The sequence below is a fragment of the Solea senegalensis genome, linkage group LG3, assembly GCF_019176455.1.
Source record: "Solea senegalensis isolate Sse05_10M linkage group LG3, IFAPA_SoseM_1, whole genome shotgun sequence".
Lineage (NCBI taxonomy): Eukaryota > Metazoa > Chordata > Actinopteri > Pleuronectiformes > Soleidae > Solea > Solea senegalensis.
This window is the reverse complement of record NC_058023.1, coordinates 2604767-2620184: the sequence shown is the minus strand read 5'-3', so window position 1 is coordinate 2620184 and position 15418 is coordinate 2604767. Positions and strand designations below refer to the sequence as shown.

The following is a 15418-nucleotide window of genomic DNA, read 5'->3' as shown; positions in this document are numbered from 1 at the left end:
TTTTATCATCGTCCTGCGACTTCTTCAAAGATGAAATATAGAATAATTCACGTGATCTTTAATCACAAAATCGCACCTAAATGTAAACATTCAATAAATCAATTCAGTAAATAAACGTCTTTGTTGGCATTGTCGCACTTGCTGTGGCAGGAACTGTAATCTCTTCCTCTCTCTCTCTCTCTCTCTCCATTTGTTTTCAGAAAAATCACACTGAATTTAATGTGTGAACATTCTGGACAAAACTCTTTCTTCTTCTTCTTCTCCTCCTCATGTCACTTGGTGCTTGGGCTTCATTTTAAAGTTATTTCACTTTCCTTATGATCATGATAATAATAATAAAACTCTCAGTGCTGAGCCCCTGGAATCCTCCTTACAGCGCCCCCATGTGTACTGTGTGTGTTCATATTTGGCACGGAGGGAAGAGGACTCATTCGTCTCTTCCTCCGTCATCACTCCTTCCTCTTTTAAGAAAACAGTCTCGATAGCAACAAGCTTCCAAAGACTCGCTGAGAAACGGCACACTGGCGTTTTCATAGAAACACATTATATTGTACATTTTCTATCACATTTTATAAAAAAGAAAAAAAACTCATTGTACAAAGGACAAAATGTGCTATTATTATTATTATTATTATTATTATTATTATTAATAAAAAAAAATCAGAGTATTATCCGTGTACAGTTTTGTTTTTAAAGATTTAAAATAAAGTTATTTAAGACCTGTGAAGATATGAATATAAGGTGTTGAAATGTAAAGGTATAAATATGTGAGGACGGGTTTAAAAAGAAGTGGATTTCTGCAAAATGAGTTTCAGAGTTTCAGACGAAACCTTCAAGAACTTGAACGTGATTTCATCTGTAAATGAACAAACGTGCTCGCCTGCTTCGATCTCTCTCTGCTCTTCTATGTTGATTTTTTTGTTTTTTACAAACAAACGGGGAAAAAAAGAGGAAGCAAATAAACAATAAAAAAGTGTTGAAATGTAAATAGGAACGCTCCTTTTTCATTTGCTTCCGTGTGTTTCGACGTTCATCGTGTGTTCGCTCGCTGTGGCTCGTGGCTTCTCTTTCAATAAGAAAAAAAAGAAAAAAACATTGTATATATCTATATGACATTATATGTAATTTGGATGCCGTACATTTGAAATGTACAAACATGTGTTGAATAGCTACTCTCTGAATGTCCCTAACCTGCGTTTATTCTCTCCTTCTATGAAACTTCCTGTACAGTAACAATGGTATTGATTCTTTTTTCCTTTTTTTATTGCAATCTTCGATATTTGTTTCCGGACAATGAATCTGAGTGTAAACGATCACACAGACGACGCTGAACCATGAACTGCATTAAGTGGTTACATTGTGCCATAATATTCTCTCAGAATGACGTTCTAAATAAAAACAATCTTTGAAACGTGAAAAGAGTTTTCATATGTTGCACAATGTTGTGTACGAGTGTGTGTGTGTGTGTGTGTGTGTGTGCTATGAACACATATTACATTCACTGGAGACCGCTAGCGCCTTTAGCTCGTTACGGCAACAACACATTCATTATTATTTATATTTATATCTTATTATTGTGCGGCTGTCACAATAAGAGGAAGAACTCAGAACATGCAGGTGACAGAGATATTGTCTCAATAAAGAAAACATCTGCACAAAGCAAGAAGATCCACTATATGTTGATAAGAGCATTAAAATGAGGAAAAATAACAGGACAAAAAGAAATCAAGGGACATTTAGAGTGGATATAAATGTTAAGTGTGACATTAATGCGATGAATGGTTTGACAGCAACAGTTTAAGTGTAAGATTCTGATGATTGTGGAGCATCTTCAGGGTCGTGGTTTTTCCGGGTGAAAGAGAAGCACGACAGAGATCTTTTTTCATCATTTTCTTTTTTATTATTTTATTTTTGGAAAAGTAACAGGTAACAAACAGGGAAGGTTAAGTCCAACTGAGGACTACAACAGGGTTTTGTTTGACAGCCAGCAGGTGAAGAGCAAACATCAGCGGTGTATAAATTGAGGTACAACAGAGCAGCAGGAGGAAAAACAAACTACACACAGCAACACTTTTTATTTTTCCCACACACACACACACACACGTTAGAGAAGCTATTTTTCATGCAGCCTCCGGATAAAACTAACATGTGTTTTTGCCGGTTCTTATTAAAATTAAAAAATATACATATGTTATACAGAGGGGGAAAGAGCTACAGTTACTCGAACCACTTGAAAGACAGCAAACGCACAGCTTTATTTTTAAGCCCTAATTAATGAAGTGAAGATGTTTTTTAAAGCTTCACTTTTCACAATCCGCCTCATTACGGACCGACCGTAAATAAATCTCCAAATTACAGTTAGTATCTGCATCTGTGAAACAAATCCTCATCCAATTTGTTCTGCAGAAGAAAAGACGCAGAAATAGAGAAATAACACGAGGTGAGAACACTAGCGTTAGAAGTCTTCTATACGGCAAACGTACAAATCAGGCGATATAAAGAAGAAAAAAGGTAAAACGTTGTTGTTGTTGTTGTTGTTGCTAAAAGTCGTCGCTCTCCACTGGTTTGTGTCAAAGCTCTAGTGGCTCCTACCGTTCAACCTACAGGACACGTGAAGAGGAACCTTGTTAAAACAGGGCACTTTCTTCTTTTTCTCATCAGTCCATTTGGGTGCGCTCTCGCTTCTTGCCTTCCTTCTTTTGCTTCTTTGCATCTGCCAGAAAAAAGAAAGAAAGAGAAACACAGGAGCCGTTAAGAGTTAGAACCGGCGGTGTTTACTTTCCTCTGTGAGGCAAGGCCGCTTTTATTTATAGAGCACTTTTCTCACACACACACACACACACACACACAGAGGCAGATTCAATGTGCTGCAAAGGAAGCGTTGGGGGAAAATAAGAGCACTCATAAGGAGTCGCAGACCTTCACCAAGGCTTAAACTCTTCAACACGTCACCTGCAGGCTTTACATTCTTTTACCATCTTACATCATCGTGACAAATTCATCTGTTAAGACAGAGGTGCCAAACTGGCGGCCCACGGGCCACATCTGCCCCCCCCACACCAACTGATGCCTTAATATATATCACGTTATTTTCCATCATATTATGTTATTATCTTGAAGAATACATTGTTTTTTTAGTTTTAAAATTATGCAAACTATCTTTGTTGTGATATCATGATGGACAACTGTGTTTATAATTTTATATCATATTGCTTAAGATGTCACTGAAATATACTTAAGTGTTTTCATCCCTTAACTGTTTAAGAAGAATAAAAGTGTCAAAGCACGAGAAGACGTCGTGTTAGTTTGAGTTTGAATATTTCAGAGAGAAAAAGTACATATTGCGTTGAATCACAACATACATTATCTCGAGGCTCTGCACAGAGACGACATTACAGAGAGCAAGAGAAACCCAACAATTCACACCTTGAGCAAACACTAGGGGGCAGTGGAGAGGGGAAAGAAAAACCTCCCTTTTAACAGGAAGAAGTCTCTGACAGAACCAGATTCAAAGATGTGCGGCATCTGCCCAGACAGGTCGTGGTGAAAGGAAAAATGGGGGACAGAGGAGAGGTGGGGGACAGAAAGGACAGTATTAAGTATAAACAGTATAAAACATGTTTAAAATAACATTAATAACAAGAGTGTTTGTCTCAATGTCCAAAAACAGGACAAAAACATGAAAACTACACTATGCACAGGCATTTTTCCATTTCTCTCCTCTCTGGTGACGAAGACGCTGATTCGCCGGCTTCCGTTGGAATTTTTCCGATAGCACAAACCGTTGCGTAACTGCAGTGACGCAAAAATGTCGTCTGCGATGCGCTCGGTGTTAAAGGGTTTAACAAGTCCAGCGCCTCCAGCTCCTTTAGTGATTAAACACCCTAAGATAATGTATGTTGCTCATTTGCTAAACTATACGAATATCATTTCATTTGTGTTGATTCCAAAAGAGAAACAAACGTCGACAGAAGGAAAAATACTAAAGTTGTTCACGACTGACTTTGCTATAACTTCCTGTCTGAACTGGAAATGGGATGTTCCCGTTGCATAAGTTGACATCTGCTGTTTGTGATCCTTTAAAGCGTGGTATATCTGGAAGGAAAACAAGAGAAGTGACTTCCTCCACAGTCTCACAGACACTGACCGCCGATGATTCAGCTTCAGACGCTGCTGTGTTTGTGTAGTTTGAGTGTGTAAATGTCTGCGTCTCTGTGTACACTGTATCTGATGAACGTTAGATACATCTACATTTCAGAAACAGAAACTAAAAACCAAAAGAATCTTGTGATTTGTGTTTGTTCAGCATCAAATAACCAAACAGCTAGCTGCCTAAAACATAGTTTATCATAAAAAACTGTGTATATGTGTGTGTATATACATATTAATGTGTGTATATATGTATACGTATATATACGTATACATATATTATTTTTATTATGATTATTTTTCAGGACAATTCAATTTACGTCTGAAAGTGGTGCGGTGAATGGGCGTCAAAAAATGGGTGTGGGAGGGGCTAAAAGATGTACGTTAAAATGGACGAAACTTGGTACACACGTTTATTAGGTTGGGACGGTCCAAAAAGTCAATGGTGACAGGAAGGCCGCCATCCCCCAAGGTGAAAACAGAGGCAAAGTTGAGCACCCCCGATTTTCCCGGACCAAGACGAACAAAAATGTCCACCCTAACCACGGGCCATTTTGAGTCTCTGCTTCATATACTCAACAGGAAGTCGGCCATTTTGAATTGTGGTGTCCATTTTGGTGTTCTGCATGTGTGAAAAGTGAGGTCATGAAACAGCTGCAGTCCCGGACGTGCGTGGGGACGTGACGGCCCTGTCATGACGTATTAAAGAGAGACATCAGCCGTGCTAATCCACACCCTTTTTGTCTTAATACCATGTACTTGATCCAAAGCCAGCTCCCACTGCACTTACTAAATGTGGATCCTCCCACATTGTCTCAGTGCGGGTTCTCTTCCAAACCCCATTTGATTTAAAGGAGAAATCACCATTTTACATTTATGCCAGTGGTGTTTCGCAGAGATATAATTAACATGTCTGAAAAATGAAGTCAAAAGACGACCTCGATGCCCAAATCCTAGATCAATGGGCAGATTTTCCTCTGATGAAATGCAGCTGTCAACGGCTGCGACGTGTGAATTTTCTACATTTTGATTCTTGGAAAATGTGCCGTCGTCTCCAAACTTGCAAGCTTCCGCCGACGCTGGGATTTTGACATGCAAAGCGCTCTTTGCCATGCAAATGTGGAAAGTGTTCTTCCTTTTGGTGTTTGTTTGATTGTTTATTCATTTGTGAGAACACCTTTTATATTTCAAACACTCTCCCTCTGTTGTTGTGAATTGTCAGCATATGCTGCTCCTTCGGGAGAGAGCGAGAGAGACGGAGAAGGATTCACTCCTCGCTCTCTTGTCTCTGCTTCATATACGAGATTCTTTTTCTCATGCTGCTTCACTCCCCCTCTCTGACGCTGACACACACTTATCATCGCTTCATTCTCCCGCTCGAATCCACCCCGCGATGAAACACAGTGATTGTGCACATGCTCGAAAACTGGGATAAGAGCAGAATCCACGCCTCGGCGTATTTTCTCTGTTTAATCTGGGGATGGATTGTGTTCTCATTCTCATGAAAGAAAATAAGTGGGATCAGCATATATTTGACCATACAAATGATGTTCATTTAAGGTTCTAAACAAGGGCACTTCAAGAGATTTTAGGGCCCAAGGGGGCCAAACATCGCAAGCTAAAGAAATTTAGTGGTTTAAAAGGTTGAACAAATAATTACTTTTAAATCAAAATTGCAACTTCAAACAACTAAAAGATACCAGCGTGGTACCGTACCATCGCTCTGGAACTGAAAAATGGAACGGTTCTATTCCTACGTACCTTATCGCTCCGAACCGTTCCGCTCTGTGAAACACAGCATTTATCGCTCTCTGTGTGAGAGTAGGTCATTCCTCAGAAGCCCAGTGAGGGCCATCAGTGCAGAAGTTCTGCACTGGTGAAATTCTCCTCCTCGTTAGAATCAGGAGGTTATTCCGATGGTTTGCCATGTGGGAATCCTCCTTCACATTTCAAATCCAACCTAATCTCGGTGTGTGTGTCTTTGGCACAGTTCAGCGAGCCTCTCAACCTCGTGCTTTCTGCAAATCTAGAGTGAGATAGCGGTGCCATGCACTGACGTGCTAATTCAATTTAGAAAAGAATCAGGACGCCACCTGTTTGTCCAGCAAGAATGGTGGCGACAAAATTTGATCCACACAAATACAGGGATGCCAAAGTCACAGGCTGAAATCCACTCTGGCGCTCCCTCATGCGCATGAGCAGGTTTCATGTCTGTCACTCTTTTTTTGTTCTCCCGTTCACCGGGTCTTTGTTTCACCTGGGCGAGACAGCAGAACACAGGCAACTCCGAGTCTTTGGATTGCTCCCGAGGCGCCTCTTTCGTATTGTCTTTCCTCAGAATCCGCAAATGACAGATGCTCCCTCATTCGTCTTAACCCAAGGTGGCTCTTCAGAATTGCAGATTTGACCAGCCTCGGGTTAGATGGTCTCCTCTGTCTCCGTCACTCCAAACATTTGTTTTATTTTTATATCTATATATAAGCCCTGTGATCCTGCTGCCGTGGACACAATTCTCCATCACCACACTCCTCATTGTGCACAACACCTGATCTTTCCTTCTCACCAGTAACCCCCCCACCACCACCACCACCACCTCTGCTTCCCGGGGCTTATCTTCCAACTGGCAGAAATGAGAAATCACACCTCGCTGAGATAGCGGGGCCTTTCTTCCCCAACTGCCTGCCTTCATCTCTGCCACTGTCATCCTCGCTCTGCTTCTTCTTTTTCTTGCTCTCAGCTCTCCCACATCTTAGGCTGTCACTCTGCATCCAAGCAATCTGGCCTTCATTAGAGCTGATGTGCTCTCACAGGTATGCAGCACTGCACATATATATATATCTCTATATAACTATATATATAGAGAGAGATATTTCACTCGTATTGAGATTTAACATGTTCACGACCTACAGCGACATTGTGAAATTACTGACTAATTAAACCGGGAAAAACACACATGCGTGTCTTTACTTACTGGCCACTTTATTAGGTACGCTCGTTCAACAGCTTGTTGATGGAAACGTCTAATCAGTGGCGCGAGATGGTATGAAAGTGGCATGACACAGATTTACTGGGATTAACTCACGCAACAATCAGAGTTCACAGAGAACTGGAGAATGTCATTTGAGCCGTGTCGGGCTGGTCGATGTAGACCACAAGTAAATCCATCCTGGTTTATATTTTTGGTTGAATGGACTCTCTTCTCTTCTGTAGAGAGGCAAACGCGAGCACATAGGGTGCAATCCTATACCAAGTTTGAAAATAATACTCTAATACTCTATATGTCAATAAAACTTAAAAACTCTAGCCCTGCAACCGATGGATGCATCAGACCATGTCTGGACTCATATGTCGAGCCTCCAGCAGAACTCCAGCAGAAGATCACACCAGGAGCCAGTCCTGCACAGACCTGTAGCTCCAGTAAGTTATTACAGATTACACACTTGTTGTAGAAAGGTCTGTATTTTTCATTTGTGTCGTCAGATTACAGCTCAAGACACACAAACACGATATCACAGCCTCCGTGAAGCAAGGCCATTTCCTCGAAAGCCAAAAATGTCTTTTATTGCAAAGTGATTATACACAAACGTGCTTATAGGGTAGAATATTCAAAATCTGCCAAATTGAATATACAGTACATACTGGATCTTAAATTCCTCTGCGGCGGCGTTATTTGTGACACTCGCCCACGTTCCTGCACATATTTTGTTCAACCATAAATCCATATATGTCTCCCAGATGGTGAGAGCAGTCGAGCTCCTTTGACAAACTTCCCGTCATAACTCATCGGCGATGTGCTACCGAGTGGATACATTTAACAGATTCCTCCGTTTCGACAGTCAAACCAAGTTTTGGCACGACACCCGGAGACAAATTACGTGGAGCAGACGGGCGCGTCACAACTGTCAGCGCCTGCATGTGCACACCTGCAGTAAACCCACGCCGTCTCCGACATGTTTACAGCGTCTCCTCGTTATAATTTGGGGCTTTAGCTGCGCCCGCGGTTGACTGATGAGGAGATTGCAAAGTGAATCAAACTCTGCCTGTGAAATGTGTGTGTGCACGTTTATGATCGTTGGCAGCATTTCCACACTCGTTATAATCCTGTTTGGACCATGGGACGTCCACAGTGGGTCCATCGCATCTTTGTTTGCAGAACTAACGAAGGGCACACGGAGCAGATTCACCAACACCAAGTGTCTCCAAGCAGACGCTGATATATTCCAAATGCATCCACATGCTTGTTCAATATTCGCCCATTAGTTGAAACGTTGTGTCGATGCGAGTTGTCTGATAACTGCCCGTCTGTAGCTCCCTCCACTCGTGTGTCTGCGACATGACAGATGGAAGGTAAAAGCGTGTAATCACAGTCGAATGGTGAGTTAACCTTTTCACCCCTGTCTTAAGACTGTCACTCACCGCTTCAACTTAGCACTTAGCTGTGTTGATTTCCACTCGGGTAAAGGGTGAGGGGGAATGTGAATGTGAGGCGCGGCCGGTTTTGAGCTGAGATTAAATCATTTGCAAGGGTTTGTTGGATTTCGATTTGAGAGACGCAGTCGGGCTGAGGCGGGATCTACCGAAAAGCCAAATTCAAATTCTGAGGGGAAATTCTCATTTTGACCCGTTTTAAATTAGACACACACACTTGTCAACAGCATGATCAGCAGTTCAGCTTCAGAAATGGAGACGGCAAAGTGGTGAACAGCCCTTCAGATATAATCAAATCAAGAAAACTGACTCATCTAACTTTCCAGGCAACTGTCTCAATAATTTGACAGTATGAAAAAGTGCTGGGATAATTCCCTTCCCTATATCATCATTCATTTTGCCTTTGCACAGGTCTGACTTTGGATCCAAATCAATCTAAACTCATATGTATGTAAATGTATATACGGCGTTTGCAGCCTTTGAGCTGGAGAACTGCTAACAGTTGGATTGTAATTTAAATGTGGAATATAAAATACTTTAGGTTTTTCTGGGCTGAATTAGATTTCATTAAATTGTATTGAGCGTACACAAGGCTCAGTTCAGGACAGTGTGATTGATTTCTTTTAATAAACGTTATTGTGCCAATGTGTTTGCCGGAAGAAGCCGTCTTCCTCGGGACACACAAGCAAAACACACTCCGTGGTAATATGCACTTCTTATTTAGGCCCAGTACCATTATTCATAGCCGATAAGACCCCAGACATATTTGTGGTTATTGTAGCTACATAACAAGTTATCCAGTGTTGGCTTCATGTCAGTAACACAAGTTCTGATTCAGTTAAGAAGAAGAGTATCTTATAACTCTCGGCTAACGGTTAGTACGTATTTTTTTTGCGTTTCCATTGGGAATAAGTACGAAAATAAGCGGCCCCAACTGTTCCATTCTTTGGAACCCTTCCCTCGGGCGACCACAGCAATGGTACGGGTGGAGATTGACCCGCGACAGTTGATTGGGCTCATGTGACGGGTGTTTCATACAAAGCTCGACGTCTTGTTTAGAAAAACAGCCTCAAACCGAACAGAAAAAAATGAGTTGTTGGATGTCCTCCATTGTTTTCTGTCCGCCTACCAATTTATGGTTCTATCCTTAGACGAAACACAAGCCTGAATGAGGACTTTACCACTACAAAACCAAACCATGCCAAAGTGTGTAGTATCCCACTTCACCATCAGGTGGCGGTACAAGTCTGAACGCAGGGAATAGGATGCATTCCTACCAAAGAAGAAGAGAACAACACTACAGATCCCACGGACGCGCCTGGTTCGAGCGGCTCACGGCTGAATCGGGTTCTCCGCCGGTTCGGGGGTCGCCAGGTCGAGGCTCGGACGACTATCCTTGGCGACTTCTTCTAAAAATAGTTTTTCTGCTTGGTGAGCGAGGCTTAATACTCCACCTACTGGTGGGGCGGTAATACACCAGGGCCCTCGATCCTATATTTCATCGACAGGCCTCCAGGGTCCCCCGACTCTGTTGCTCACAATCGCAACATGTCAACCATCAGCAGCAGCGCTGTGTCTTGTGATGATTTATCCCGCTCAGCTTACCTTGCAGCTTGGTCTTGGGGATTTTTCCACAGGGTTTGGTGGCGGTGACGGTGGCGGCGCAGGTCGCGTCCATGAGCGCCCGTTTCAGGACTCCCGTCCTGTTCTTCTTGCCCGTCGCCAGATCACACTCCCCCCACTCCTGGAAGTCGTACTTGCACTCGCCTGCGGCACACAAAGAGATCAGACACTTAATTAGAAGCGCTTGTTTCGCGAAGAAGCTCAGAGGGGAGGCACGGTGTCGGAGCAATCAAGCAGGAAACTGATAAAATGACACACTGCAGTTTCTATGCTTGCTTTTTAAAAGCAGGAAACTGCAATCAGTCAATGAAATGTGTCCTTTGAGCCCGAGGAATTGTGTCGCTCGCACTTTGAATGGCTGTTTGATGAGTGGTTATAATTTACTTGGCTATTATCTCCGCCGTATTAAAGTGTCCAAGATCAACAGAGTCAGTTCTGCTGAGGCCTGGTCACGAGGCGCTCTTATTAACAACCATATAAAAGCGCTGATAGCTGTTTGCCAACAGCAGCAGATGGCGTGTCATTTATTGATCTTATATCTCCTATAGGATGGAACGCACTAACAGATGAATGTAATCAAAAACAGCCTGGCTGCTGTTGAGCCTGGAAACGGCGCATCGGATACAATCTTAGAAGCAGGGAAGTGGAAATACTTTCAGGAGCGACCCAAATAAATTCCACATATGTGCTTTCTCTTGATATTGAATTTAATCCATCTTAAACTCAACCCGAGAGGATTGCTCTGCAGAACACGCCAGCATTTGCTGACATATGTATAGAAGTGTGTGTGTGTGTGTGTGTCTCCCATATCTCCCCCCATTATTTTGTTGCCCCTCGAGCCGCCCTCCCCCGAGGCCGTGACACTCATTCACCGGCTTCCTCTCACACGAAAGCGTCGGACGCTCTGTCACCGCCGCTGAGATCCCAGGGTGCTCGTCAGAGAGGAGAGGAGAGGTGGGAGAACGGGTGAGAGGAGGTGGGACGGAGAGCGGTGAAAGGGAGTGACGGGGGCCATTGTTGCAGGAATCCTGTGGGGACTTCGCGAGCATCCGACTTTAAAACACCGCGCCTCCTCACCTCTAATTTATCTCTGCGAAAAAGAGAGTGCTTCCTCGCTGGCAGACAGCCCGAGGTGTCGCATACAAGTATTCATCAGTGACCTTACATCCATCTACTGTACACTCCCATAGGCCTGTGTAGTATTTCTTAAAGGTACATTATGTAGGAAATGGAAATTTGATGGTTGTTATTAGTTATAGGCAACTGGACTTGCTTGATTTAAGTTTGAAGACATTTCACCTTTAATCTTTGTGGGAAAAGTCGGTTGTTTCAGGTCGTTTGTGTGTGTGTGTGTGTGTGTGTGTCCCACGTTACCTCTTCCCTCTCTGCTGTGATAGACCCGGGAAGAGTGACTTCACATACATGTGATTTTTTTCATCACGGTTGAAGTGGTGCTTCTGCAATAATCTACTACCCGGGAGACACAGAATGGAACCAGTCCCATTTTTCCATCAACGGGGGGAATCTCCACTTCCAGGTTCTCGGTGTCACAGCCTCCACTTCATCAGACTGAAGAAAGAGTTCCTGAGGACCTTCCACCCCTCCACAATCAAAAATGTCATGTCAGCCGCAGAGATTCATTATTGCAGCTCCGGCGGATCATTGGCTGCTCTCTGATTGACATTGCAGCATCTTGGTGCCTCAGTAGAGCAGGAAACATACTAATAAAAAAGTCTGCTGCCCTCAGGGAGCTGGTACAGGAGCATCAGGACTTGTACAAATAAACTATTAAACAGTTCTTCCCCCCCCCAGGATATTTATTCTATTGCACTCGTTTTCTGAAGAATCCACAGCTAATTTCACTGCCTTGTACAATGACAATGAAAGATTCCCCCCGTCCCCAATCTGACAGGGACTGTCTCACTTCTTCAGCATGATATTCCACACCACTCAGTGGACACAGGAAGCAGGAACGGCAGCTTCCATCAGAACTCTAGGATGTTCAGAGATGTGTCTTCTGGGTCATGGTTGTTTACGAGGGCCTTTGAATGACGCACTATGAAAAGTATCTAACTTCCCCCCAAAAAATGAGATTGTGATTCCTAATGGAGGAATAAGGGGAAAGATGGATTATTGTGTGTATGTTACACGCTTCCATCAATCACTTGATTTAATATAAACATTATTTTATGAATGATCCATCCATCATTCTGCTTTTTCTTTAGTTCCCATCAATCTGTGGAAGAATAAAGCGTTACCTTATGTAACCAACCCCAGCCCCCCCCCATATTTTGTGGGGTGGGAGGACCAACTTCTCTTTTGTCTGTCCTACAATTTAAAACCCCGCTGTAAAATTATGAACAACTGTAGTTTCATCAGCAACTTCCCAGAATTAGGTTTTTGGTAAATGGAAGCCGTGGCAGGAACGTTTTTAAAGATAATGGGCATAAACCAGTTACCTGCGTTTTTAATTTCATTAAATCAAAATTAATCCAGTTTGCAAGACTCTGCGTCTTCTTCAACACGGTGCAGCCAATCAGCTCTTTCTATACTTTTTTTTTTGTTCTTCCTTCCTGAACTTAAAAGCCAGAACTTGCAAACTTTTGCTGCTATCGTCCAAACAGCCGGTTAGTTGGGGAATTATTTCCTGCAGTGTGTTCATCACTGGTGACAGGCTCATTGCAGAGCTGCGGGCCTCGTGCCTGACAGGCTGTACTGGGGGGAACAAAAGTCCCTCAGGGTTGTCACTGTGAGACATTTCAGCCATGATGGCTGCACACACTCGAGCAGCAAAAGCAAACGACAAAGCCGGACGACGATTGCCCTTGTTTTCAATGGCTGTGTATCACACCCTCAGCAGACACTTCTGTTGGACCTCTAATTAGCAAGTTTTCTCATTCCCATTGTGAAAATAGGACCATTGTTTGTGTGACTGACAGGCGACCGTACGTCATGTGGGGTGAGGAAATAGAGGCAGGGGAAAAAAAAACAAATGAGTGTAAATGATCTAAACAGACTTTACACAGTGGCACATTCCCTTTCCTGACCTCCAAACTTCTTCTTCCAGTTGCAGGGGATCTTGCAGCGCTGGGTCTTGATGGTCTGCTTGCAGTCGGTGCCGGTGCGCGTCCCTTCCCTGGTGCCGAGTCCGCAGTCCCCCTCGTTGGCCACGCACACGCTCCACTGCCACTCCCCACAGTCGGACTTGCGCTCCTTCTTTCCTGTACAACCAAAAACACACAATTTAACATTGGCACGCGTCGCGTTGTATACCAGGGCCTCTGTGTGGTGGAGGCCTCAACTGAAATTCTACAATGTCGAGTGCTGCCGAACTGCATTTCAGACCGAGGTCGCGACGTAGTTATCCACGACAGGTTCTGCTCGGCTAACCTCTGATCGCCACCTCCCAGTGTCGCACACGCGAGCGCACACTCATGTTCAGTGTTACATATTCATGTTTGTGCACGCGTGTGACAACATACGGACAGCACGGAGCAGCATAAATGGAAATTGAGGGAGGAGCGAAGTAAACCAGAGCGTTCAAGGAAGACATTTTAACAACGGCGCGACGTTTAAGCCCCGTTACCACAACCTGTGCAGTGTGTTACACAATCATGTGTGTTCCATTTGTAAAACAAAGAATAATGGATGTACCGTCCCAGTATTTGGCATCCTTCTGTTGTGGTGCCGAGCACAGAGGCCTGGCATTGATTGGCCACGAGCGAATCGTCACTTCTGGGCAACAACAGTAATGGAATGAGAAGAACAAATGGTAAAAAATACCATGCATTATGATTTAGAGAGGATTCAAGGCCATTTTTCAGGATTCAGGTCTTGTTTTAGTAGCATTTCCTGTTTCCTGTGTCTGTGTGACACACCCTGTGGAGAAAACACGAATCAAAAACGTTTTCACTCTCTCGTCAGTTGCCGCGCGTCACTGTAAAGGACACTTGGAAACAAAAGCAGAAGAAATTAAGTCCATATCTGCTCTGTACTATTATATTTGAGTCACATGTTTTAAGCTCCGACTATACAAATGTTATTCGTTTTTATTTCGTATATAAAATAATTAAATAAAAACATGCAGTGCAAACATATTTACTCTTGCACTTGCTTCATTTTATTTGTTGGGAGGCTGTTGTAATGGCTTTTGGTGCTTGCATTAATTTCCAATGCAAATTAACTATTTTCCTTGAATTTAAATGAGGCTAAACATTATTTTCTTTACCCGAGAGGGATTTATCTAACTTAACTTTTTTGGCAATATATTACTATTTGTTTCTTAAATTCTCGACGGGGACACATTATACCGTAACCCCACAGGTATTTGTCTTATTTTGTCCACTTAAATGAGTCGTCATCAGGGACATTGTTAACGGTGCACCCTGTGAACAACTAAAGCTGCTGCTCTCACCTTGTTTCTCCACTTTCCCTCCTTCGGCGGCCATCACCGTTAGCACCAGCAGCACCGTCACCGCCGCCGTCGTCCACTGCTTCTGTCCATTCATTCTGAAACAGACACAAGGCGACTGTTTGAGGACGAATCTGCTTTGTATTTTCATTGTTAGTTAACGATTTCTGACATTTCCAAACTTGACTTTTTGAGGTATTGTTGCTGCAGAGGGAAAAAAAAAAAAAGAATAGTTGTCTTGCGACTCGTGGGAGCAAAGGAACGGCCTGGGGGTAAAGTCCATGTCTCATCCCGTCTGATTACCACTGTGCTGGATTCCAATATCAACATTTGACAGTCGCTCTGTCACTCACGGCCCTGTTTGCTGTCAGGCTCTGGGAAATCTGGTCATGGGTGGATACAGTCGCCATCAAAGTTTGATTTCATTTGACAAAATGAGAAGACGGTGGGTAGAGCGGTTTCCACTGGGGCCTCACAGCAAAGACCGTCCGTATCCCAGATTACATGCACATCAACCGTTTAACGCCTAAACCCCTGGACTTATTTTCACCACAAAGGCCAGAAAATGTCGTGTGAGTAAGTGCTTGTGCCCATTTTTTAGAGAATAACTTTCAATGTCTGGCAATTATTTACTATTTACTGCATGTTCAAATAGTGTGTTAGCAATTTAAAATGAATATATCGCATTTCAGCCAGACCTGACCTCCGTGCCAAGTGTCAAGAGTTTTTATTCACATTAACGCCCTCAAACATGACCGCAAACCACGGATAGAACAACTCACGGCGCTACAAGATGATTGGCTGATG

At 43.3% G+C, this 15418-nt stretch overlaps 1 protein-coding gene across 1 annotated transcript in view; it reads right to left on the bottom strand.

The window, feature by feature from the left end:
* Positions 1–2086: 2086 nt before the first annotated feature.
* The window catches only part of ptn (pleiotrophin), a 42142-nt gene continuing 28810 nt past the window's right edge, over positions 2087–15418 (bottom strand). Inside the window, exons 2-5 of the mRNA XM_044022233.1 lie at positions 14615–14709; positions 13248–13421; positions 10183–10344; positions 2087–2713 (exon numbers count right to left, since the gene is read on the bottom strand). Coding sequence (XP_043878168.1) covers positions 2658–2713; positions 10183–10344; positions 13248–13421; positions 14615–14708 — 486 coding nt within the window. The 5' untranslated portion in view covers position 14709 and the 3' untranslated portion in view covers positions 2087–2657. The remainder of the gene's footprint in view (positions 2714–10182; positions 10345–13247; positions 13422–14614; positions 14710–15418) is intronic.